Here is a 26,039-nt window from a genome sequence, read left to right on the forward strand (position 1 = left end):
ACTGATGAATGGGTAAATAAAATGACATCACCCATCCACACAATGGAATAGTAATCAGCCACGGAAAGGAATGAAGTACTAATACATGCCACAACACAGACGAAACTTGAAAACATTGTCACAAAAAGTCACATGGCATATGATCTCCCTTACACAAAATGTCAAGAATAGACAAATATATAGAGACAGAAAGTAGGCTGGGGAGTAGGAAAGAAGAAAAAGAAGCCCAAGGCTTAGACTCTATCCCTCTGAAAATCCAGGCTCATCACACAAACCAAAAGATTCAGAAGAAATTGTCAGACTTCTGTGTTCATTCATTCATTCATTCAACAAATATTGGCTGTTTACCAACTAAATGTCTAACACTTAGGGTGCCTGGCTGGCTCAGCTGGAAAACCATGTATTTCGTGATCCGGGGTTATAAGTTCAAACCCCATGTTGTGTGTGGAAATTGCTTAAATAAATAACTTTTAAAATTTTTCCAAAAAAATTAAGTAAAATAAACATCTAGCCCTTAAGTCTTAGTAGAACTAAGTTGTCAAATTCCTAGAAAGTAGACCCAGATAACCTGCCAGTTTTAGGCAAATGAAAGAGGCTTTTCCTCTTGAAACTGGTTTGTTGTTGTTATTGTTATTGTTGTTTAAGATTTTGTTTATTTGACAGAGAGACAGTGAGAGAGGGAACACAAGTAGGAGGAGTGGGAGAGAGAGAGAAGCAGGCTTCCCACTAAGCGGGAGCCGAACACAGGGCTCAATCCCAGGACCCTACGATCACAACCCAAGCTGAAGGCAGAGGCCCAATGACTGAGCTACCCAAGCACTCTTGAAACTGTTTTGATATGAAAGAATGAGGCCGAGAAAACAGAAGAGACAAAAGAAGTAAGGCAAAAGAGCACAGCACAAAGTGGCTCTTCTACCTATTTGCCCAAATGTAATTCAGCTAAAGGGCAGCTTCAAATAAAGAATACTTCTGGAGCTGGCAATCTATGCTCAGGTTCTATGGTTTTATTCTGAGACAAAGAGTAACCTAAGATCCTACTAACTTCAACAGATAATGTAGGTAGCAACCTATAGAGAATCAATCTGACAGCTCAGGAATCAAGTGAAAGTAAAGGCAGCTAATTTCTTCTTAGGCTTCCTAGAAAAGAGGGAAAGAGGAGGGCAAAAAAAAGAAGCCCAAACAAAACAATAACACTACAAGGGTGCTTGGGTGGCTCAGAGAGAAGCCTCTGTCTTCAGCTCGTGTCATGATTTCAGGGTCCTGGGATCGAGCCCCGCGTTAGGCTCTCTGCTCAGCAGGGAGCATGCTTCCACCTCTCTCTCTCTGCCTGTCTCTCTGCCTACTTATGATCTCTCTCTGTCAAATAAATAAATAAAATTCTTTAGAAAGTTAAAAAAATTTTTTTAAATAATTCTCTTTTACTCTCTTAATGAACTAAATTATATCAAAACTGCTTATCAAGTGACATAAATTATAGTATAAATCACCCCAATAGTTTCCAAATCTATTGCTGATTTTTAGACATTATGGTGTGATCTCCTGTTTGATGCAACTGTTGCTAGCTACAAGATGCCCTGGTTCAAGCCATGATTTAATTTAGGAATATACAAACTCCTCTATCAATTTCCCCATTAAGCTGGTAGTCATTAGGTACCTGGTGCTGACAGGCTTGCTGCAGCCAGCAAAGATGGTGGGATGCTGCCCAAACGTGACCGTCCGTGCACAACACATTCCACATACCAGCATTTCTCACCTGGCCTGGATCTGGACCGCCTGCACCCTGCCTCTACTGATGATGCCATCCCAACACGGAGCCCTTGTGGAGCAGCAAGGAGACACTACTTACGCTCCCACCCGGCTGCTACCAATCTCTGGTTCAAAGACCACCCATATTCACTCTGACACTGTTCCTAAGCTCTGTTCCCACCTCTACAGCCACCCAACCGGTGACATAACCGGCCTGGTAGTCTCAAGAACTTACACCATTGGGGCGCCTGGGTGGCTCAGTGGGTTAAAGCCTCTGCCTTCTGCTCAGGTCATGGTCCCAGGGTCCTGGGATCGAGCCCCGCATTGGCTCTCTGCTCAGCAGGGAGCCTGCTTCCCTTCCTCTCTCTCTGCCTGCCTCTGCCTACTTGCGATCTCTGTCTGTCAAATAAATAAATAAAATCTTAAAAAAAAAAAAAAAAAGAACTTACACTATTTACCAAGCAAAATGAAAATTTTAACAACTGCTACAACGTTAAAATGTAGACCGGCTGAATTACTCCAAATTTATTGCTTCTTTGGGGTGTTTTTTATGCACATATTGGTTTCCTATTTCAACATGAGACAGTTCTGCTTTAACCCAAAGTCTTCTTTGAAGATTTTTATTTTTATTTGAGAGAGAGCACAAGTCAGGGACGGTGGGAAGAGGCAGAGGCAGACTTCCCGCAGGGGCCCAATGTGGGGCTCGATCCCAGGACCCTGGGATCATGACCTGAGCCAAAGGCAGGCACTTAACTAACTGAGCCACCCAGGCGCCCCTAACCCGAAGTCTTCTTGTGTGGTCCACTAAAGTTTCTACTTTCTTCCGGTGCCTACTCCCAGGTGAGAGAATCTCTTACTGAGAAAGAGTCCAAGATTTCTGTGTTAAGAGTAGCTTAAAGGAAAGTTTACTCTCCCCGAGACAACTTCTCCTCACTCCTAAATCCCGTGGCAGCAGTGGGGGTGGCAGCAAGAACCAAGGAATACTGTGAAGAATGAAATTCATTGGTTAAAGTTTCCCCACCTCTTACTGCTCCGAGCAAGACTTTTCTTTTCTCTCTCTCTCTCTTTTTGGTATACGCATCTTTCCCCATTATTACTTTACCTACAGCATTCATACACAGATGTGAAATTTTTCATTTCTAACCCAGATTCTGGTTTTGAGTATTAAGTCTTTCCACACTCCCTATTTCTTCGTATTTCAGCAGGAGGATTATAAACTTATCTGAAATGGTAGAAATTCATTTTGCTTTCAATTTCTCATTCTGTGGTATGCTGCTGAAAAGCAGTACATAATGAGAAGTGAGAGCAGCAACCTGGCCTGATGCCCAGCTGGGAGCAGAGAAGTTCACCTAAAAAGGACTTGATGCTCCAAATGCCAAAAACCGGGAAGAGGGTTGGAGGAGGGGGTGGGGAGATCTGAATATATGCGCATGGGTAGTAATGAAGAAAGTGTATTCAGCCTGACGTGGAGTCTTCCGCCCAGCCTCTGTCAGTTTGATGCCTCATTATCTTCTCCATCTTCCCTAACCTCAGGACATTCAATTAGGGAGCAGGTGGAAAAAGCAACTGAGAAAGCAACGTAATACCAAAAGAGGCAGAAACTGGGGGGGAGGAGGGAGTTAAAATATTTATGTAGACCAGGTTCACTGGCTGTGATGTGAGGGTCTGGGTAGACAGGCACATACCTCTAACTCTATGTGCTGAACACACAATCTTATCATGTCATCCCACCTTCAACCGTCCCCATCAGCCACTTAATCTCAGGCAACCATTTTTCTACTCTCCTATGCTCCCTCCATGCACCTTCCACTCTAATCATCCTGAATTCCTTTCTACCTTCCAAACATGCCACGCTTTCAAACCTCCAAGCTTTTGAACATGCCAGTCCCCTGCTTGTGTGTCCCTCCCCCTCTCTTCCACATAGAAAACTCCCACTGTTTCTTCATGACTCAGGTCAAATGCAACCTTCTCTGTTATCTTCTCTGATGCCCCAGTTAGCATTAGTCACCCTGTGCAAATGTTTTTGTCACTTATCACAGCAGCAGTTAAGGGTACAGCCTCTGGGGTGAGAGAGACCTGAGTCTCTCTGATCTAGGGAGTCTGAATCGTAGTAATGCAACTTAACTTGGTGTGCCACTGTGGTAGTTAGCCTGCAAGATGGCCCCCAGTGGTCCCCACCTTCTGGCATTTACATCCTTACATAAGGATAGACCAACATAGACCAACAACTGTATCAGAGTTGGTCTACATGACCAGCAGAAATGGTATGTCATTTGAGATTAGGTTATAAAAGACCCTACAGCTTCCATCCTGGACTCTCACTCTCTTTCTCTCTTGGATTACTTGTGTAGGAGGAAGCCAGCTGTGGTGAGCAACCCTATGAAAAGGTCCACATGGCAAGGAACTGAGGTTTGCCAACAACTATGTAAGTAAGCTTGCAAGCAAATTCTCCAGCCCAGTAGAGCCTCAGATGCCTACAGGCCCAGCTAACACTTTTTTTTTAAAGATTTATTTATGTATTTGAGAGAGAGAGAGAGAGCACGCACGCGAGGGGGAGGGAAAGGGAGGAAGAGGGAAAAAGTCCCAAACAGACTCTGAAGTAAGCACAGAGCCCAATATGGGGCTTGATCTCACAACCCATGAGATCATTACCTGAGCAGAAAACACGAGTTGGACACTCAACCGAGCCCCCAGCCCCTCACCGCCCATCCCCCCACCCCCGCCAGCTAACACCGACTGCAGCCTTGTAAGAAACCCTATTCCAAAACTACCCAGCTACACTGCTGCTGGATTCCTCAACCACAGATATTGTGAGATAATAAATACCTGTTTTACACCACTCAGTCTGAGGTCATCACACAGCAATAGATAACCAATACCAGTGAAGATGGGATGGCAACCACTTAGGATTTATAGTAAGAAAAGCTGAGTTCAGGTCTAGGCAATGGTGCTCACTAACAGAATAAACCTGGGCCAAGCACTCAGCCAACAGAGTCTAAGTTTCCTTACTCAGAAAATGAGAAAACTGAGACTGTAATACTACACTAAAGGTAAATAGCATATCCTAAAGCAAGAACATAAGATAACCAAGCTACATATAAAGTCTGTAGTAAAACAAATCTGATCCCTAAGTGCTGAGGTTCAGAGACACACGTTAAACAAACTGAAAACTTATCTAATCAGTTTCATTTAAAAAAAAAAAAAAAAAGCAGCTTTCATGGTGTTTGAATTAAAATAAAGAATCAGGGGCGCCTGGGTGGCTCAGTGGGTTAAGCCGCTGCCTTCGGCTCAGGTCATGATCTCAGGGTCCTGGGATTGAGCCCCGCATCGGGCTCTCTGCTCAGCAAGGAGCCTGCTTCCTCCTCTCTCTCTGCCTGCCTCTCTGCCTGCTTGTGATCTCTGTCAAATAAAAAAAAAAAAAAAAAAAAAAATCAGGCTTACTTCTAAACACCAAAAGAAAATGCAAACATAAAAATGAAAACTGTGGAGCACCTGGGTGGCTCAGTCCGTTAAGTGTCTGCCTTTAGCTTAGGTCATGATCCTGCGGTCCTGGGATCAAGCCTCACATCAGACTCCCTGCTCAGCGGGGAGCTTTCGTCTCCCTCTCCCTCTGCTCTTCCCCACCACTCATGCTTGCTCTCCCTCTAATAAAATCTCAAAAAAAGAAAAAGATAAGAAAAAAACCCAAACTGCAACCTACTTACCTAAAAGTAAAATTTATATCATTATTTATACCTAGGAAACTAAGATCAAAGTTGGAAGTCTACTCTATTCAGAGTAAAAATTGTTTATACCTCCCTAGATCCCAGGTCTGTCTCTAGAATGAGGCACAGACACTGCTATTCACCAAACTGCTCTCTTGCTGAAAAAAAAATGGAAGTTGCAATTCTGTTGTCAGACTCAATTCAGATGCTTTTTAAGGAAAAAATATATATATTTGGGATCACACCACTGTGGCACAGCTGTTCTTGGGCATTAGATGTAAGACGAATGCAGAAACAGTAAAGGAGAGAGAAAGCCTGAGGACTCAAACTTTATTAAAATATGATGATTTTGGGGGCGCCTGGATGGCTCAGTGGGTTAAAGCCTCTGCCTTCAGCTTGAGTCATGATCCCAGGGTCTTGGGATCGAGCCCCGCATCGGGCTCTCTGCTCAGCGGTTGGGGGGAGCCTGCTTCCTCCTCTCTCTCTGCCTGCCTCTCTGCCTACTTGTGATCTCTGTCTGTCGATAAACAATCTGATCTCCTCAGGAGGCAGGAATCTCCCAGCCAGGTCACTATACATATAATTTGCCTAGCTAGAATAGTTCTGACTAGGCTGCTGGACTATGTAGGATAACAAGAGACCAAAAGCTCTATTTCTCTGGTCTTTCCCCACCTTCTAACTACTGCTGACTACTTTAACGCCAAAGCCCAGGGATGACTACGTGGCTTGCTGGTATTCCATACCTTTGGATTATAACAGCCACCCATGATCACTGCTTCAGTGCATCAGCCCTGTTCTTCATGTAGTATGCCTAAAGTGATAATGAAGATATGTGCAGAATCCAAACTGTGGTTTGTACATTCTCCTCCCTTCTGTAAAGATGTATAAATCTGGGCCATAAAATACTCCCTGACACTTCTCCATACACAAATGAGTTTTTCCTGAAGTGTATACAGAATTTTGTGACTATAAATTTCCTATCACTCAATTCTGTAAAATAGATTTGCACACATTAAGTGAACCATGGTACTTACACATACAGATCCATAGGAAACTCCTTCATCATGTGTGTTACAATAAACTCTACCATCAGGTCTGAGAGGGAAAGGAGAACAATTAAATCAATCAGAATGAAATGCATTTCATGCCTTTCACTTGGAAAAAACCTCAGTATACCTTGCATTCATGCTGAATGACAACCACTAACCACATCTTTATTCACGTGCACTGTAAATTTATTTTATATAAGGTACTTGTTGCAACACTTTTCACCACCTGCCACTTGTAAAGTAACAAGAAAATTAGCTCACTCTCCTACTTCCAGAAGGATACCTTGACCTACCAATAAATGCAGGTGCACAAGAGATTTCATTGCACAGATAATTTATACCATGGCACTAATACAAAATTCCAAAGGGAAATCATATTCTGAGAACTGAGTGATGAGGAAAATGGAGAAGAAAGTATGGATCACATCCATGTAACATTCCATGTTAAGCTCTGAAGTTATGTGAGCCTATCTCATCTCACAATCACGCTCAGCCTGACAGATATTGATTGAATGGTCTGTGGGGCTTTGGGTCAATAGAGGCTTATTGTATAGTCTTAATTACTGTTTCTAAAATCAAGTAGCTCTAGGAACCAGGGCTGAATATCCAAGTGAAATGGGATTAAGAGTTCAGATCATTCCCCTAAGGAAAACGCAAAATTGTGGGCAGACAAAATCACATAAGATAGAATCCCCTACTGTCAGCTCTGTCAGGCTCATCTCAGCTTAATTTACTCAAGAGGAAGTTTTGTATGTCTGATCTGTGAGCTTCAAGCCTCCTGGCCAGCTGACACATCAATCTGGACCAAGAAGGGAACCGAAGAATTTAAAATTTTGATCAGGAATAAGACATTTTACAAATTTAAATCATGTATCAGGCTTAGACTTAGCCGTTTGTCTCCCTGGAAAGATCTTTTTCTTTAAACAACAGAACCCTTTAACTGAGCATTCTATTTGTTGGAGTTGGTAACAATAAATATGGTTTCTTAGACCAGAGAAGAAACGTAACTAGTACCTTCTCTGAGGGAGAAGCACAGCAACCAGGACCTACCCCTCCTCTTAATCATGAAAATCTGTCACTGGCTCAGAAAAGTGCCAATTCTGACGAGACTCACCCAGTACTGCACATACTAAGGGACGGCAGGGAAGGTTCTTGTCCGCTGCCTTCTTCCTGTGTCTCATAGGCTTCACACAAAAAAGAAATGAAATTAGTAGACACCTGAACTGACATCCAATGGCTCATCATCATGTTTTTCATGCAAATAAAATCACTACTACAGAGATGCTACCTTTTCTTTCTTTTTCTAGTCATGGGGGTGGGGTGGGGCAGGGAGGACTTGTAAATGCTTCTCAGTTATCAATGCAGGCCTGTGACAAAAACACAATTCACAGCAAGACAACAGCCCCAAAGGGCAATGGAGCATACTACAATGGGAAAGCTGTTGTTTTTATTTTGATTTTATCTGTACAAGTGACATTACTAACAACAAGAGGTATACTGGCATTTTTCTTTGATAAAATAATAAAAAGAGCAGAAGGTAACTGTGTAGAGGCAGCAACAGTAGCCCATTGCAAAAAAACAAAAGTAAGTTTCAATATAAACCTCAAAGTGTATTTCTGAACATACCTCCAAGTTTGAAGTAACTCCCTGATACCTGCATATTCTATTTCCCCCACTTCTCAAATAAAACAGCATCTGGTCTTAACTAATCAAAGATCGTACTACATTTTGAAAACAAAAGGCTTAGGCCCATCTCCTTGTTGAAATCTACATTACTGATACATTCTAATATTATTGCCATGGGGACATGGTTGTGGATCTTTCCATCCTCTCTTGAGTAAGAAAGAGCTCCATGACACGAAAAAAAAAAAATCCCAACAACAGGCTTGGGCCTGCTGAACAGCAGTTAAGCAAAAGCCCTTTAGTACAACATTCCACCCACATTTGTTCTAAGTAGGATCAATCTCATCCTCCCCAATCCTGCCAACATACCAAAAATTTCCTCTAAGAAAAAACAAGAAACAAAAGTCACACCTACCATTCTGTGTAAGTTTACTCGAAAATTCATATTGTCGTCATGCAAAAATGCATTTGCATACTGATCCTAAAAAAATAGAAATAAGGAGAAAAAGTAAGGAATGAGAGCTATACTTGGGAAACTCAGTTTATCATCTATCACACTTGCTACAAATCCTTGGACTTCAAGAACTACTTTCAAGGGGCGCCTGGGTGGCTCAGTTGGTTAGGCATCTGCCCTCAGCTCAGGTCATAATCCTTAAATCCCAGGATCGAGTCCTGCATCGGGCTCCCTACTCAGTCGTGCTTGCTCTCTCTCACTCTCTCTCTCAAGTAAATAAATAAAATCTTTAAAAAGGAAAGAAAAGAAAAAGAACTACTCTCAAGGACCTGTTAAGAGAGCTAATGGGATAAGCCAAGAGTCTTAATGTCAAACCCTACTTAAACCATGAGCTTTTAATTGGGTGTAATTTCCCAGTGTGTCTCTAACTGGCCAAAAATCTCTCGGCAAATTACAAACAATAAAAAATTAAGGCACAGGACTTGAGGCAAATGCTGAGAGGAATCTGTTTTCCTATTCTCTCTTCCTTGCCATCTGCCCAAGGAGCCTGTTCTGTTTGTGACAGCTTGAAGGTTTTCATCGGGGCTGCAGGATACATGTGCAGACTCCACATAAGGATCCCACGATTAAGAAGAAAGGTCTGCACTCTGCCGGGAATGGGCTTGGCACAGCAGGAGAAAACTGCTACACAGGCAGCATGGCAGGAGGCAAGACCCCGTCTATCTCTGGCTTTGCTGAAGACTGATGGGAAATCAAAAACCTCTCACCCACCAATTGGTAATGAGCAACCCTTGGCCCTTTCCCAACACCTTTTCTGAAGATCTGACATGCCTACAGACTCCAATTACTAGAACTGTTACAATTTGTGGAAAACAACTCCTTTAAAGATTTTCTTAGAAAGATTTCTGAAAAGCAATTACACCAGGTCCACTGCTAATAAGCAGCTCTTCTGTAACCAACTACCCATAACCTGTGAAAAGTAGGTCATCTTTTCACAGAGAACACAAAAAGGGAAAGAATGAGCAAGATATTTACTCCATGTGGACCACCTTTACTATTTTTCTTGAGAGAGAAAAGATCAAAATAAGGGATAATAAAGAGGGTAGCTAAAGAGAAAATTTAGCTCTAAATTGACTCAAGTTCTGCCCATAACTAGGGATCTGCCTAAGTGACGCCATTTGGTCCCTGAGGTTTTCTTTTTACACTTGTGCTGCCACCAAGACTCAGGGTGAGTTTAGGCCTTATAAAGCACCTTTTATGTTTACTCTCGGGCTCTTCTTCTTCACCAAACTGCAATCAGCCCAACTTTACTCGGTTTCCAATCTCCCTCTTTCATTTTTCTGTCCATCACCCCCCACAGGAAACTTGAGCTCCTTTTTTCATTTTGCTAAATGCAAAAGACCCAACATGAGCAGCTTCAAAGAGCAGGATTATTTCTTCTACAGAGGCTTAAATCTTATATTTATCTATCTTTTTTTAAAGATTTTATTTATTTATTTGACAGAGAGAGATCACAAGTAGGCAGAGAGGCAGGCAGAGAGAGGAGAGGAAGCAGGCTCCCTGCTGAGCAGAGAACCCGATGCGGGGCTCGATCCCAGGACCCTGAGATCATGACCTGAGCTGAAGGCAGAGGCTTTAACCCACTGAGCCACCCAGACGCCCCTAAATCTCATATTTAAAACTCTTAAGAGCTCATGTCTTCCAGTTCAAAATTATAGCAGTTATCATAACACAGTTCATTACTAATTAAACCTCTAAATACTAACTGAGGCTCTACTATGTGCTAGACACTGAGAATACACTGGTGAAGGACCTTGCTATCAGAGCTTACATTCTAGTGGGAGGAGACAGATGATACAAAGAGGAAAGATTTTCTTTCCCGACCTTTAGGATCCTTAAAGTCAGGAACAGGAGACAGGAAGAAAAAAGATAGCACTTTGTAAGAGATTAGCTAATATCAGAGGACGAGAGTGACACCTGACACCTACCTCTGCAATACACGTAAGTATAATCAGACAGAGTTTGCCACTGTGAAGCCGGTGCTCATCTGTAAAGAAAAAATAAACAAACCCTTCTCTCTATATCATCCAAACCAAGTTTCTATAGAGAATAAAGATGTGTGTCACCACAAAGATCATTTCTACTTTCCCCCTCCACACAAAATTCCTGAATGAAAAATCAAGAGGAATTCTTGCTATTCTACTAGGCAAAAGAATCCCCAGAAGATGTTTTAGAAAAATGGATAGCTAATCACCTTCCTGAGAATCTAATTATTATGGTTCCTACTGTCATGGCCCAAATCAGGGCCACGCCCTTTGCTTCCATATCAATCCTTTGCTTCTGAATAGTCAGGTCTCTTCCCTTCTTCCCCACACCTTCCCATCTACCAACTTCAAGCACCACCATCTACAGTCACATCCCACAAAACCTAGAAAGGTTTTCTAACTGTTCTTATCAAACTGGCAGTGGAATCAGAAACAAATTAACTGAAAACCAGGGTCCAGCCCCTGCCTTTTACTTGTGCTGTGCACACTACATATGACTGGGAAAGCTGTAAATGTTTCATCATATTTCTTTCCTTCTTGGCAAAGTTATTCACTCTACAAATATTTACTTAATACCTACTACGTGGCAGGCACTATGCTAGGCATTACAGATATAGCACTGAACTGAAGAAAGGTCCCTGGTCTCCCAGAACTCACATTCTAGTTAATAAAAAAGAAGGCAACCTCAGTGGCAGGGCTTTAAGCCCACACAAATGACCAAGAAAGAGCTACTCCATCACTGCCAATTACCACATCAAAGCTTATTTACTTCCCAGGATCTTTGTGGGTAAGGGGTGAAATGGAGGCGAGAAGAGGGTCATACCAGCATATCCAAAATGGACAAATGGTTATGATGCTTCAATTAGCTTTGACAGGACCTGGCTTGAAGTCCATTCTGAGAGAAGATCTATTAACAGATTACAGTGCTACAGAAAGGAGCTAATAGAACTCACCCTGACATTAACCTGCTACTTCCTCAAAGATAAAATCAACTAAAACCTGACAATTAGAAGGCATAATGGGGGTTGTAGGCCAGAAATATTTTTCACCTCCCCTCACAGACACACAGTGTATACACAGTAATGATTATAATACTTCCTTGACATTCCCTAGAGCTTACATCAGCACTCCTAGGCACCCAGCAAAGAAATGCCCCTGCCTGTGCAAAACTAGATTCATGAGACTCTTCTACCTACCTCTAGCCAAAGAGTTTCTCTGGCACTATTCTACCCTTCCCCAAAAGCTGATGAGCAACTCCTGTAAAAAAAAAAAAAGCCCGCAGCTATCTCTCCACTTAAAAAAAAAAAAAAAAAAGTGTTTCTGAATACAAAAATAAGGCATATTTCATTACTAACTTTTTCATATTCAAAGAAGCACAAAAAAAGGACAATAAAAACTAAGTTTAATCATCCCATCCATATGTCCTGTTAAGATTTTGGTGAATCAACTTTAAAATTTATATATAGGTATACATATATTTTTTAATATTTTTGTCTATGTCTATTTTAAAGGTTGAGCAGATACTCCTCCAAGGTGACAACACCCAAGTCAGAAGAACCTCAGGAAAAAAAAGGCTTTGAGGGCAGAGCTGAATCAAGGGAATGATAAAATTCTGCAGACTAGAGAAGACAAGAACTACTGGGAAGGGAACACACAGGTAGCTTCAACATCATTAATATTTGTTCAGCTGAGTCTACCACTCACATGTTCATTTTATTATTATACTTTATAACTCATGCTATTTATTATATTTACTAAAAACTTTATAATTTCATATTCCTATATATTAGAAGTATCTTTTCATAGGTATCAAACAATAAATATATAATTAAAAAGAAACAGCTAAAATCTAGGGTGTGGGGACAGAGCAGAGCCAAGAAAAAGTTACTTCTATTGTTCCTAAAATCATAATGAAATCCTGTTAGTCAGGGCATGCAGAAAGTCAGGGGCTTAATAGTAAGATAGCTGAGCCAACGTAGCCACCCAGGAGCCATTTTCCCCCCTCCCCTCTCCCTCAGTCTCACAGGAGCCATTTTTGAAATTAATTCTTCATAGTACCTAACCTTGCCCATTGCCATATTTAGGCTGCCTGCTGGCAAAGACCTGGATGAGCCTGAGTTTAGAAAGAAAGGCTGAGACCACTCATACTAAAATTAATCCGCCCTCAGTTTTGCCTTCCATTTTACATATGACAAAGTGACCAGGACAAACAGCTTTATATGATCATTAAAGCTAAAAGTAAGTTCTAAGGGCCTCAATTCACTGTGTTATACCAAGCAAAGCTACAAATTCATTTGCAGGGTCACATCTACGCAGTCTCTCTCTTCTGTGGTTGCTGTGACATTTCTAGAGAAAGAAAGAGGTTACCCCCCTCCCCACATAAAGGAGAAGCAATGGCCTCAAGAAACAGAGATACACAAAAGTCTTGCCATCCTCATCTGTCAGATGTCACTTGCCAAGTCTCAGACGTTCACCATCTCTGTAGCTCTCAATGGACTGAATTATATACTGGATAGAATCTGCTGGGTTTCCTCCCAATCCCTTCTCACACCTAGCCCAAATATTCCCCTTCCCTACCATCAATTAAAAGATCACTGAAAGATCATAAACAGATGAATAGCAGGAAACTAGAGACAATAAACTCAAACTTTTCCAACAGCCAGTCCTCTTCTGCTTCCACTCTGCATCTCTGGATGGGTACTGACACTTCTATTTTAAGTGTTAAGGAACACTGTCCCTCTTAATCTCACCTCTTCCTACTGTACTTGATACAACAGTCCATGAATTCTCACCACAAGCTGATGCTTCCAGTGCTTGTCCTCAAAAGGGAATTCCCTGAAGTGTGCTAATCCCCCCACTTCCCACACAAAAGAGTTTGCATCTACTTACCAAAATCTGCTAAAATGACTTGCTAGTTTTTGTAGAGACCAATTTTTTTTTCCTGTTCTATTTTTGAAGTACTCCCCCTCTAGCTCCAGGTTTTCCCAACACCACCTAATTGCCATCTGGCAGTGAGAAATTACTGTTTTCCAGTAATCAGGACCATCACCCTATACAGGAGGCCCCAGTGCTTTATCCTGTCAAAGCTTCAAAGTATTCATGCTGCTCCTTAATTCTAGCTAAGTCGTTGCGGCCACACCCCCTGCTTCCTGAGCCCCCAAAATAGCATGCCTTACCTTTGGTGTCCTGCATGACAATCGAGCTATACTTCAAGAACGTTATCAGTAGATTACTGGTCTGTACATCTGCATCCAGTGGGAGTTCCACAGAACTTATAACTGGAATAGAACAGATGAAATGCACTTAGCCTACAACATATTGCATCTAACACTTCTACCTACATAGCCAATTTGCAAGCAGGCAAGGAAATCACTAAATAAACTTTTTCCACAAAAGAGGGAGGACTAAGTGCTTATAATAAAACCCTTAGCTACTGTTCCTAGACCTCTAGAGCCCTTCCTACTCCCAAGAGTAAAGCCAGTACCCTTCTCATAATCTAAAAGGACCAGTCTTCAGGAACAGTGCTTTTCTCCCCACATCCTAAGAAGGGTCTTTTGATTCCACTTCTATTCTCAAGTAACCCAAAAGTGTTCAGGGCCCTTCTGAAGGCACTCTGACTTGTACCTAAGGGAAAGATCTGTATTGAATATAAATGAGCCTTGCTTTGATGAGTCTCCTGCTTAAAATAAATGACAATTCATTCCTAATAAGGAGAAATCTTGCTCAGTTCTGACAAAAAGCCTTGAGGCTGGAAATACCCAAGATGGAATGGAAAAAAGTTACAGCAGAACTATATTCAAATTCTACTCCTTAATCCCTTTCCCCCTAAAAGGGAACCTGAAAAAGAATACCAGGCTAAAAACAGGTGGGCATTACTGACTGGGACAGCCTAGAAACTGAGTTGTATTTACCCAGCTGCTTGTTATTTCTAAAAGAAACTACCCCTTGTCCCCACTCTCTGAGCCACAATCTTTTTTTTTTTTAAGATTTTTATTTATTTATTTGACAGACAGAGATCACAAGTAGGCAGAAAGGCAGGCAGAGAGAGAGGAGGAAGCAGGCTCCCTGCGGAGCAGAGAGCCTGATGTGGGGCTCGATCCCAGGACCCTGAGATCATGACCTGAGCCGAAGGCAGAGGCTTTAACCCACTGAGCCACCCAGGTGCCCCTCTGAGCCACAATCTTAATGAACAATGAGGGACCAAACCAGGGCCGGGACCCACACAGAACAGGCTTTTTTCTTCCTTTTTCTTTTTTCCTCTACACCCAAATGGGGCTTGAACTCACGACCCTGATATCACGAGTCCCATGCTCTACCAACAGCCAGCCAGGAGCCCCCAGAATAGTCTTAACGTAGATTTTTCAAGCTTCTAAGACTTTAAATTAGACTTACACATCTTGTTAACTGTTTTTACACCAAGACATAATATAGAAGCAAAAGGAGACTCATGCTGGCTCAGACAGGCTAGAGAATCTATAGCTTTCTACTGTATATTCACCCATAGAAGACTCAGTTGAGTTTGGGATATTATTCATAATATGTATTCATAATCGCAATGGATCCCTCTGGAGTTATTACGATGTATGCTGAGAACATTTATTAACAATGGGAAACATTTGCATATAATGGTTCCATAACACACAACAAGCACAACAAAAGCCTTATAAGAAGAAATTAGCATGCCCAATCCTTGGCTCTTTTCCCACAGTTCAGCCCCCCAAAACTAATAAAAGACAAATATATTTTTATGTTGAAATACTAAAAGGTCTTAATTCATACTATGGGTTAATGACCTGAAACTTTCCACTCAAAACTCCAGCCTATTTTGAACCTCAGGGCCCATAATCCTTCCTTTGTCCCATACAAAGAGGCATCTAACTGGTGAGTGGAACTTTTTTCCCACTCACACACAGCAGTAACTGGAAAAATGTCTTATGTAATATGTAGAAATATAGAAGTATATGTATTTTTAGTTTACCAGAAAGTCCTCTCATGCCAAGGCTGAGTTGTCAAATGTCAAGTCTGAGCTGAGAACAAATGTTACATCTAAACTGCTGACTTTTAAAAATAATGGCTCCAGGGACATACCTTTAAATATAACTGGGCCACTGAGCACCACTATACATAATTGAAAACAAAACCTGAAACAAGGTTATCATGCTTAGCATCCCTACAGAAAGGAAAGGAATCAGGAGAGAGGAAAAAGAACAAAACAGAAGAAATAGAATAAAATCCCTCACAAATTAAAATCTCGTTCCTAAAGAAGAGTTATTCCTTGATCTTTGGCTTCATAATTCTTCCCAGCAGCCTCTGTTAAGGGAGACAGTCATTTGAAAGTGGGCTGACTCCATCTTCCCACTAGAAAAAATAAAAGCTCACTGGTTGTAGGTAAGTAAGCACAAATCCTGCCATTGCATAATCAAGTGTGTGGGTGAAAGTGTTCACAATGAACAGTTTGAAAGACAGTTCTCTGAAGCATCCAAACCCCAACATCGCATGGGACTCAGATAGATAGATAGATAGATAGATAGATATTTTTATATATATACAGCTTTTGATATCCATGGTAACCAGGCAGGCTTCATCCTTAAAGAGAAACAACAGTATTTCTATTGGATTTTTCAGTGACCTGAAAAAGCAGACAAGTAGGCAGTCCTTACTACTTGCTCCTTCTCATTAAGATATTTTGGAATTTGGCTTTCAGTTCTAAACAGATCCAATTTGCTACCATAGACTTGAATATCAATGGCACCTCCCTGACACGTTTCTGTACCAACGCCACTTTCACCACTTTCAACTGCCACCGCCGCATGTGCTAGACGAAAATTTGAAGGAGAAAAAGCAGACCAAACAAGGTCATTTCACAGACCACAAAGAGGCACAGAGAAAGGACTGAAGTTAAATTTCCTGTTTCTTTACTCAAAATTCAGTAAATATTTTAGGCAAAACACTGAGTATTAACAAAGATTATTTTTAGGGGCGCCTGGGTGGCTCAGTGGGTTAAGCTGCTGCCTTCGGCTCGGGTCATGATCTCAGGGTCTTGGGATTGAGTCCCGCATTGGGCTCTCTGCTCAGCAGGGAGCCTGCTTCCCTCTCTCTCTCTCTCTCTCTCTGCCTGCCTCTCCATCTACTTGTGATCTCTCTCTGTCAAATAAATAAATAAAATCTTTAAAAAAAAAAAAAGATTATTTTTAGGTTAATATACTCTATCAAACACACTTAGATGACAAACTTCATTGGGGAAAATTCATAATTTATTTCCTGTTACCTTGTTCTTAAGTTCCAGCCATAAAATTTATAAAGCAGAAATTCTGTGTGGGTGGGTGGGTGTATTTTAGGGGGAGAAGTCTTAAATACCCACCAAATTCTCAATTATAATACACTCAAAGCTTATTGTTTTCCCACTGGAAGGGCTGGCAGATACTTACCAGTGAGTAAAATCCTGGGTTCACTTTCTCATCCATGTACTCAACAAGTCTTTATTAAGCAGTGACTACGCTAGGCACTACACCGGACAGACAGCAGTGAACAAAACAGACATGGTCCTTGTCCTGACCCATGTCCTGGTTCTTAGTCTCAATTCTCAATAACATGAGGTGATCCACTTATTTTTCTGGCCTCAATTCCCTCATTTGGCCAATGGTAACATGAGATAATATTACTATCTTATATTCATTTCAGAGAGATAGTCATAAAATACCTCATCAGAGCCTCACAAGTATCCTAAGAGTTTGGCAGGATAGGCATTACTGACCTCATAGGTCCCTTTCAGATCTAGCACCGCATGATTCTACAACCATTCCCTGAGGACAAGTTAGAGTTATGTAGCTTCTTACACAAAGAAAAACACTTGACTTTCTTTTCCAAAGCTTCCTTTAGAGCTTTATAAGTCCTAAAAGACAGAACCTCAGAACAATTTCTTAGCTGGAAGAATTAACAACTGTGTTCTTTGTTCAACACAGCTATGCTTACCCTGAAAGATTCAAGATCGTATTAGTCAAGAAAACAAGAGGTGGTGGGCTTACCATCAGAGGAGGGCGGCGTGGTCCCAAGTGGTGTGGCTGGGGTTGTAGGAGCAGGACTGACAGGGGTTGTCACCAAGCCCATTTCTGGATGACTCTGAAAGAAACAGAAGCAAGAAAGAAAAGACATAACCCAGTTCTGAGTATCCTCTCCATAATATCCTTTCGTATTCCTGGCCTCATAATTAGACGGAATGCTCACTTAGGAGGGACTGCTTTTACACTGAGCTCCCCTGAGAACCTGATTCCTGTTGATGCTTACTAAACTCTAATAAGAAGCTCTGTGAGCTAGTTTTCTTTAAGCAAGTAAGTTTCCATTACATAAATTTTTCTGCAGAACCCTGCAAAAAAACTGAGGTAAACAAATACATGAGATTATTCCAGCAAAAAAAAAAAAAAAAAGGGTATCTGAGTCCTATCTGAATCTGGGCAAGGATTGCTCTCATCAGACTCTCATCAACCTAAAACGTATCTATAGACTGTTCTGATGACCACAGAGTTGACTAGTAAGTACAGACAAGGCAAGTAGATAAAGTGCTATAAAAAAGAGCTATGCAGACAGCAGCCTCCCTTTTCCACAACTAAGAAGAGTATGCAGGGTGGAAGCAGAGACACCGGGGAGACATCCACTGGGACCAAAACAGATAACTCCTCTGTTCCTGACCTTCCTTAGCCATCTCTGTCACATGAGTTCTTAAGAATTAAGCTGGGTGGGGTGTCTGAGTGGCTCAATGGGTTAAGCCGCTGCCTTCAGCTCAGATCTTGATCCCAGGGTCCTAGGATCGAGTCTCACATCCTGCTCCTTGCTCAGCGGGGAGCCTGCTTCTCTCTCTGCCTCTCCCTGCCATTCTGACTGCTTGTGCGCCCGCTCTCTCTGACAAATAAATGAAATCTTAAAAAAAAAAAAAAAAATTAAGCTGGGTGATGGCTACTCCCTTCTCTTCCTCAACAGCTTTTTGCAGTGTTCCACCTCCCTCATCCTCCTTTAAAATCAGCTACAGAATTCAGAGAGCAGACAAACATAATGGGAATAGTGGATAAAATCTCTCATGTTCTCTTGATATATAATAAGTGTCTTCCTAGGCAGACCCCAAGCCAGAACATTACTTTTTAAGCACGACCTCATTTTTTTTTTCTTGTTAAAACTCAGTGATTTCATATACATCTGCCCTTTGAGAAAAAGGCAAAAGCAAATGTTCTTTTTAAAGACACCTACATACATATTTTAAACACTCTGACTTTAGGATAAAAACATTTTATCAATTTTTAAAGACATCCTTCATGGACAGCACTTGAGTTCTCAGCCCATGTTAGTCCCCTTCTCTACCAGCTACTGAGGATATCCTAAGCTGCGTTAAGTGACCCAGCACTCAGTATTCTAGGACTTCCCGCTTTCAACATTTGTAGACCATTTTGTTGTTGTTGTTGTTGTTGTTGTTGTTAACAGCTAGCCTTATGGTAGACAAGATATTTTTTTACTTTTCTTCTCTGGAAATTAGTGAAATAATAAGACAAGTGACTTGGCCTATTTTATCTCTAGTTTTAATTCCACGGTGGTTTAGAAGCAGAAAGCCTGACATATGGGCAGATAATACCAAGGGATTGCCAGTGAACAAAAAGAAGTAATCTCCACTCAAAATGAAGTAATCTCCACTTATCTCGGTTAACAAAATCAGGAAACTGGTCAAAAGAATTAGAAGACTGGTCAAACCCAATACTTTGCATTTTATCAGACCCACTTCAGCACCAAATGGAAACATACATATTTGGGGATAGCCTGAAGCAAAGACAATTGATGTACCTCTGTTACTATCGCCTACCAATACAAAGCAAGGTTTAAATAGGCACAGCCAGATAGGCTTTTCAGTGAAGTGAATCTGTATGAAATTCAGGGAGAAGCACTGGAGTTTTTAATATAACCAACCTGAGCTAACACTGTGATGAAATTACGATTTAAATGAACAGCTTCATAAAGTGCCAGAAGGATGGCCTCATTGGTTCTAAAGAAAAAAAAAAGAGAGAGAGAACAAATTGGAGAGGCTCTTACAATGGAAGAGTTAAAACAGTATGATCAGCAAGATACAATTTCACCCCAGATCCTCATTACCAATCCCTTTGCATTTCTAATGTTCCCTTTATTTCATCTTAGGGTTTATACAAGGGATATACAGGCAAGGAGTCAGGGCCTTAACTTTACTTAATTCCTTAGGACTATTTGTTATCTACTTCATTCCCTATTTTCCCTCTCACTTTTCCACCCCAATCCAGCTAAGTCCTTCACTGGCTCAGACACCCGGCCTCTTTCATTTCATTCCAGAGACAGCTGGGAACCATTTATCAGCTTCTTAGGGCTCCCACAGACATGACCAAAGTAGTGGTTTCTATGGGTCCATTCTTGTTTAAAACCCAAGAAACACTGGATAAATCACCATGAAAGTCTCAATCTGTAAAAGATTAGCAAGAGGTAACGTTTCAGATTCACATCCAGCCAGAGAGCCCACACTGAAGTTCAAGTCACTGCACAAGAATGTGAGGCACTTACTGTACTGAGATTTTCTCATGGGCATCTGCTATGAACATGCTGCCCACCTGTGGAAGAAAAGAGGAATTGCATGCTTATAGCACAGAAATGGGAGAAGAGATCTGTGCTTATGAAGTCTTTGATCAGTGAAAAAATAAGTGGTGTGCAGACTGAGGGAACATGGAACTCTGGCCCATCAGTCATACAGACCAAAACCAGCCCTATTTCAAGATCTTCAAAGATTCACAAGTAATAAAATGAAATAATGAGAACGCCACTAAACTATCTTTCCTTAAAGGGCCTTAAAAAAGAACAATCAGGGGACGCCTGGATGGCTTAGTCCTTAAGTGTCTGCCTTGGGCTCAGGTCATGATCCCAGGGTCCTGGGATCAAGTCTCACATCGGGCTCCTTGCTCAGCAGAGAGCCTGATTCTCTGAACTCTGCCTGCCGCTCCCCTTGCTTGTGCACTCACGTGCTCTCTCTCTCCCTGACAAATATATAAATAAAATCTTCTACAAAAAGAACAATCAAGACCCTTATCCAGCTCTCCTTTTCAATGTGTAAATTTAGTTAACTACTGACATCAAGTAAGTGTTAACATAGACCTCCTCATCACTTGGCATCTTTCCTGAAAGCTGCTTACTTGAAGCCAGAAACTCATGCAGAGTACCACAGAAAGCACACTGATTTCATACCCAACATAGTGCCGTCTTCAGCTTGAGTTTCAGACCAGAAATGTCTATGTGAGACCCACTGTCCAGCTTTCAGATCACAAAATCTTTAGTTTGTGTCACAGGCAGGGGAGCCAAATAAGTAAACAGAGTAGGTTGCCTCCAACGTGTGTAACATCAGAGGCACTGAGAAAGATGGCTATCCCTCTGAAAATACCTTTCCATCTGCCCACTGATGTTCCCAAACTACGCAGCTGGAACTTCCTTTGTTTCGTACAAAACTTCTTCCTTTGCTAAAAGGCAACAATCCCTGGAGCAGTTGTATCTAATTCATTTAACCAAATACCAACATAGCACTCACTCATACTGCTCTAACCTCTGACAATCTTTACTCATTTATGCTTCAAAGTTAAAAAGCTGAGCAGCTCCTTTTCTCAGAGAAAGCTCTGAGAAAGGAGGGAAGAAGACATAGGCTTTGGGGAGAATAAGGGCCCATTTCAGGGGTAGAGGGATGACTGTTTTTTGCAAAGAACTCAAAAACTATCTTACCCTACAGGTCACTATTTGAATAGTAATGTCCAAGGAAAAAGACTTTCTGAATCTGCCTAGATTCTAAGACCTACCAGATTTATCTCTTAAAAATTAGTCCTAGGGGGCACCCGGAGGGCTCAGTCATTAAGTGTCTGCCTTCGGCTCAGGTCTGATCTCAGGGTCCTGGAATCGAGCCCCGCATTGGGCTGCCTGCTCAGTAGGGAGCCTACTTCTCTTTCTCCCACTGCCCCTGCTTGTGTTCCCTCTCTGTGTATCTCTCTGACAAATAAATGAATAAAATCTTAAAAAAAAAAAAAAAAAAAAAAAAAAAAACTAGTCCCGGGTTATCTGGCCCAAAATGCCTATGGTGTCAAGGCTGAGAAACCTTGTTCAGAAGTCTTACAAAATGGATCAAACTTTCCTAAATTAGGGACCTCTCAGTCCATTAAATCTTTAGAGGAGTAGCTCAAATCTTTTCCATCAATTCCTTGACTCCAGGACCAGCTCTGAGGAATCAAGTGGCCATAGCAGACAGCAAAAGAGCACTCCGGGCTACACTCAGATCTAAACTCTCCTATTCAATATTCTGCAGGGTCAGTTCTCAAACACAGCTAGCTCTTCAGGAGGCAAAAGTCTGACTTAATATGTATGCTTTTTTAGCCTTTAAAAAACTGAATTAATTAATTTGAAAATATCAGTCCCAGGGCAATCAGAGCTCTCTCTTTCCTACCTTACTTGGGTTTGGAAATCAATAAAAGAGATAGAGCTCTCAAAAAAATCTGCTCTGAGACACTCTCCCCTCATCATGCCATCATCTCAAACATTTGAACTTCTGAGTCCAAATTTGTCTACCCCCTACAGACCTCTTAAATTCCTAGCAGGACAGAAAAAACAAGTCAGACTTACCATATTTGTTAAAGCAGAGAAAAAACCACTCTGGTGTTCTTCTTCCTTGTCTTTATACTGCCTGAACAAAAATAACTAAATTCAACTTTAGTATTACTTATTAAGTATGTCTTTGTCCTTGGCATTCTAGGTAATCAGGGCAGGGCACTCACAGAATTCAATGACTCCAGAAAACAAAAGCATTGTGACAATCCAGCCATAGCAGTTCCCCCTGCAAGCCAAAAGGCATGCATCTGCTCTTGAGGCAGCGTGTATCAAAATGCCTGGCTACTCTGGGAGAGACTCAGAAAGCAAGCTGCAAACGTGTGAAACTGCTCTAACATATGGCTGATCCAGTTATTTCCCAAACAGACTATTACTTGAAAAGTGTAACAGTGAAAGTACTTTCAGGCTGTAACAGTGAAAATCTTGTTTGTTTTTGAAGAAAGAGGAGGGAAATCTGTGAGCTAAACTATTTGTGGAGATGGGGCAGATTTGAAATTCCACATCTAATTGTGTGTGAGCAAAGTCTGAAGAGGAGCAAGCAAGATACTGTCTGGCCCTTGCCAGGATTAGGAACACTTCTGGTTTCCATTCACTGAATACCAGACACCTTCCTCACCCAGAGCAAGAGGGAAAGCAAGCGTCAATGAAGAGAGCCCCAGAAAAGACAAGGACTCTGGGAAACTGCAGTTGATTCCTGATGAAAAAGCAGCATCCATTAAACTAGAGCTAATTCAGTATGTTTTCTCTTTTTACTTATTTTTAAGTATACAAAATGTGGTGCTTCGCAAATTTTTTTACACAGAAAATTGTATTTGTAGGATACATGGGGCTAAATGGAAGAGCCTGCTTGTGGCTGGAAAACCAGTTAAAATGCTCTGCAATAAAATATCAAAGGTTTCAAAAGAATGTGCCCAATTGCTTAAAGAAAAGCTGGACACTAATTTGGTGGCTACTTTTCCCCTGGTATTAGACACAACCCCTGCTAAGACCATCAAGCTGAGCTACAGCAAATACATCTGCCAGAAGCTAAACCTAAGAATACTCTTCTAGGATAGGTTAAGGGAAGTTCATCCAAGCACTGGAGCAAATCTGTTTTCTACTCAACCAATTCAAATGAAAATAAGACCCTTTCCCCTGTAATGGTGGACTTACCTGTTGTACTCAGATAAAGCCTGAGCAATCACTAGCCCCATTCCCTAGGGGGGGGAAAAAAAAGATAGCACAGATGAAATAAGGGGCTGGTGGCAACGCCAGGCCAGGGAAACATTGAAACACTAATTATAGCCCCACAGTCTGGATTTTCCTGATCTAACTATCTAGATCTCACTTAAGAGAGTAATAAGGAGTGGGGTGGGGAGAAATGGTTCAGCCCAGATCACTGACAATTTCACTGGGATCATTTTTACCTCAATAGAGAAGACTAAGTTAGAATCTTCAAAACAAAAAGCTCTGGTATGTCTCCAAAACAGTCACAATAAGAGTGACAATGAGCCTCACACTAAATGAAGGTGCAGAGAGACAAACCACTCTTTCAGGCCACAGGAAAACAGGAGGATAACAGGAAGAAGCATCCAATAAATGTAAAAATGACTTATCAATTTTCCCTTTAGAACCTGCTAATAAATGTGACACAAAGATCAATTTAGGCCGCGAGGATGAGTCATGTATGATTTTTTTTTTTCCATAAGGGAAATCAGAAGAATGAAGAGGGCAGGATGCCAGACACCTCTTCATCTTCTTCCTCCCTTACTCAGAGAACAGATATTATTTCCCAAACTTTCAAGGACATATGTAGCAGGTACACAGATTATCTTCCATGTTCCAGCTTTACCACGTCAAGCTATAAATGCCATCTGGCCAGTTCTACAAGAAGGGATCTCCCATAGGTTAGTCATCCAAGCCTTGATTTGTTTTCTTTCTTTTTTTTTTTTTTTTTAATTTTCAGCTTTATTGTAGTATAACATACAAAATTAAAATTGTAAGATATTTAAAGTGTACATTATGCTGATTTGATATATCATCTAAGCCTTCTTATTCTTGGGAATGTAATTTATTGACTCTGTAGGATCACCAACCTCAGCACACTAGAACATGAAACAGAACCAACCATTTCATCATGATGGGGCTCAATGGAAGAGCCTACTTGTGGCTGGAAAACCAGTTAAAATGCTTTGCAATAAAATATCAAACTTTCCTTCCATGACGAGAAGATAAAATATGGTAAGACAGACACACTGATGCTCTAAAATAAGTACCGATTCCCTCTTTGTCACCAGTTGAAATTAACACAACAGCTCTCTGTTCTAAATATCCACTGAAAGTGAGGCCGCCAAAAGCAAGTAATTAAGACAATAACACAGGATCCATATACTCACATTGAGTGTAGCCTCATCATCCACAATAGACAGCTTCACAATATAAGGATTCACAGACTGTTAAACAAGAGACTCAAGGTGAGAGTGACTTAGTTAAGAACCCATTAGCTATTTAACAAAATGTTAACAAAAATGGTTCTATAAGGCCCTCTGTAGTGATGCTCCTAATACCCAGATTCAACCCATTCTGCCAGCTAACTCCCCCATTTCCAGTAAATCTCTCAGCGTGCACAGCAATCACCAAATACACACTCTCTCTCTCTCTCTCTCTCTCTCTCTCTCTCATACACACACACACACACACCCCAATTCTGTTCTACTTGCATTTTTCTCCAGGTGGATCAGCCCAGGCCTGTGTCTTCTACTTCTCCCATCTTTCCATCTTATTTATTTCTAAGAAGTGAACACTCCACAAAACTCACTTTGTCCTATCCTGCCAATAATATGAGTCCACAGGGACAGCAGTCTTGGGAGGAACATAAAGCTTCTTTGCCATAAGGCACAAATTTATAAGTTGCTAACTTACAGTCTCATCCCAAAGGCTCCCTTACCACTCCACAAACTATATGCAAGGACTGGTTCACCCACCCGTAAAACAAAGCCACCTTGGGGGTGGAAAGTGGCAGCTGCTGAACAGCCAGAGAGGCCATTTATGGATCCAATACCCAAATAACACTGCAGGGGAACTGAAAAAAAGGATGTAATTACCCAAACTACAATCTGGTCAGAACACTGGGATTTAATGACTGTCCCATCACTTATAGCATTGGAAGATTTCTTGAGTTTTTCCAGACCCAATCTCAGCTGGGCAGCATATGGAAATGGACATATATTTAAACTCATTAAGCAGCTGGGCCATCTCCTACCAGTGGGATGAGAACCAATGACCTACTCACCTTGAAAACACCCCATATATGGGATGTGAGGAAAGACCTCATCTAGATCAGACACCAGTTCTAAACCAAGGGAAGCAAGGAACAATACTGGTAGTTTTCACAGCAACCAAGAAAACTCATTACTGAGAGATTTGGAAACCCCCCACATAGACCTTATTTAATCAAGTTTCTGAGGGTATCTTTGGAATGTCAACTGGGAATAGACAAAGAGACAGCTTTGCTTTCTTAACAGCCCAAATGTATACAAGATTTTCTACAACACAGCCCAAGAAGGTAAAACCCACTCTGTTTGTCACTTGACCTGACAGAGGAAGGCTCTCCACACTGATTCCTATAACCAGCAGTCAAATCCTACTGACGCCACAGATGTCAGACAAGATCCTACGCAAGTGGATCCTCAGAAAAGAAAATCCGCAGCAGGCTGACCTAGAGATGCCATGATGAAGAGAACAACAATAGAAGGAGCAGGCCACTATTTCTTGGCATAATTGTTTAAAGTTCTTATCCCTC

The 26,039-nt window shown here is 41.4% G+C and overlaps 1 protein-coding gene across 1 annotated transcript in view; it reads right to left on the minus strand.

Annotated features, from left to right (window-relative positions):
* The window catches only part of LOC111145330 (chromosome unknown C10orf76 homolog), a 182,045-nt gene that overhangs the window by 127,650 nt on the left and 28,356 nt on the right, over window positions 1-26,039 (minus strand). The window contains exons 9-19 of the mRNA XM_022500169.1: window positions 24,634-24,690; window positions 23,411-23,454; window positions 22,274-22,334; window positions 20,186-20,232; window positions 19,568-19,643; window positions 17,647-17,740; window positions 13,798-13,899; window positions 10,565-10,623; window positions 8,538-8,603; window positions 7,614-7,683; window positions 6,485-6,545 (exon numbers count right to left, since the gene is read on the minus strand). Coding sequence (XP_022355877.1) covers window positions 6,485-6,545; window positions 7,614-7,683; window positions 8,538-8,603; window positions 10,565-10,623; window positions 13,798-13,899; window positions 17,647-17,740; window positions 19,568-19,643; window positions 20,186-20,232; window positions 22,274-22,334; window positions 23,411-23,454; window positions 24,634-24,690 — 737 coding nt within the window. The remainder of the gene's footprint in view (window positions 1-6,484; window positions 6,546-7,613; window positions 7,684-8,537; window positions 8,604-10,564; window positions 10,624-13,797; window positions 13,900-17,646; window positions 17,741-19,567; window positions 19,644-20,185; window positions 20,233-22,273; window positions 22,335-23,410; window positions 23,455-24,633; window positions 24,691-26,039) is intronic.

Source organism: Enhydra lutris, unplaced genomic scaffold (genome assembly GCF_002288905.1).
Source record: "Enhydra lutris kenyoni isolate GAN:26980312 unplaced genomic scaffold, ASM228890v2 scaffoldscaffold12, whole genome shotgun sequence".
In the NCBI taxonomy this organism is placed as follows: Eukaryota; Metazoa; Chordata; class Mammalia; order Carnivora; family Mustelidae; genus Enhydra; species Enhydra lutris.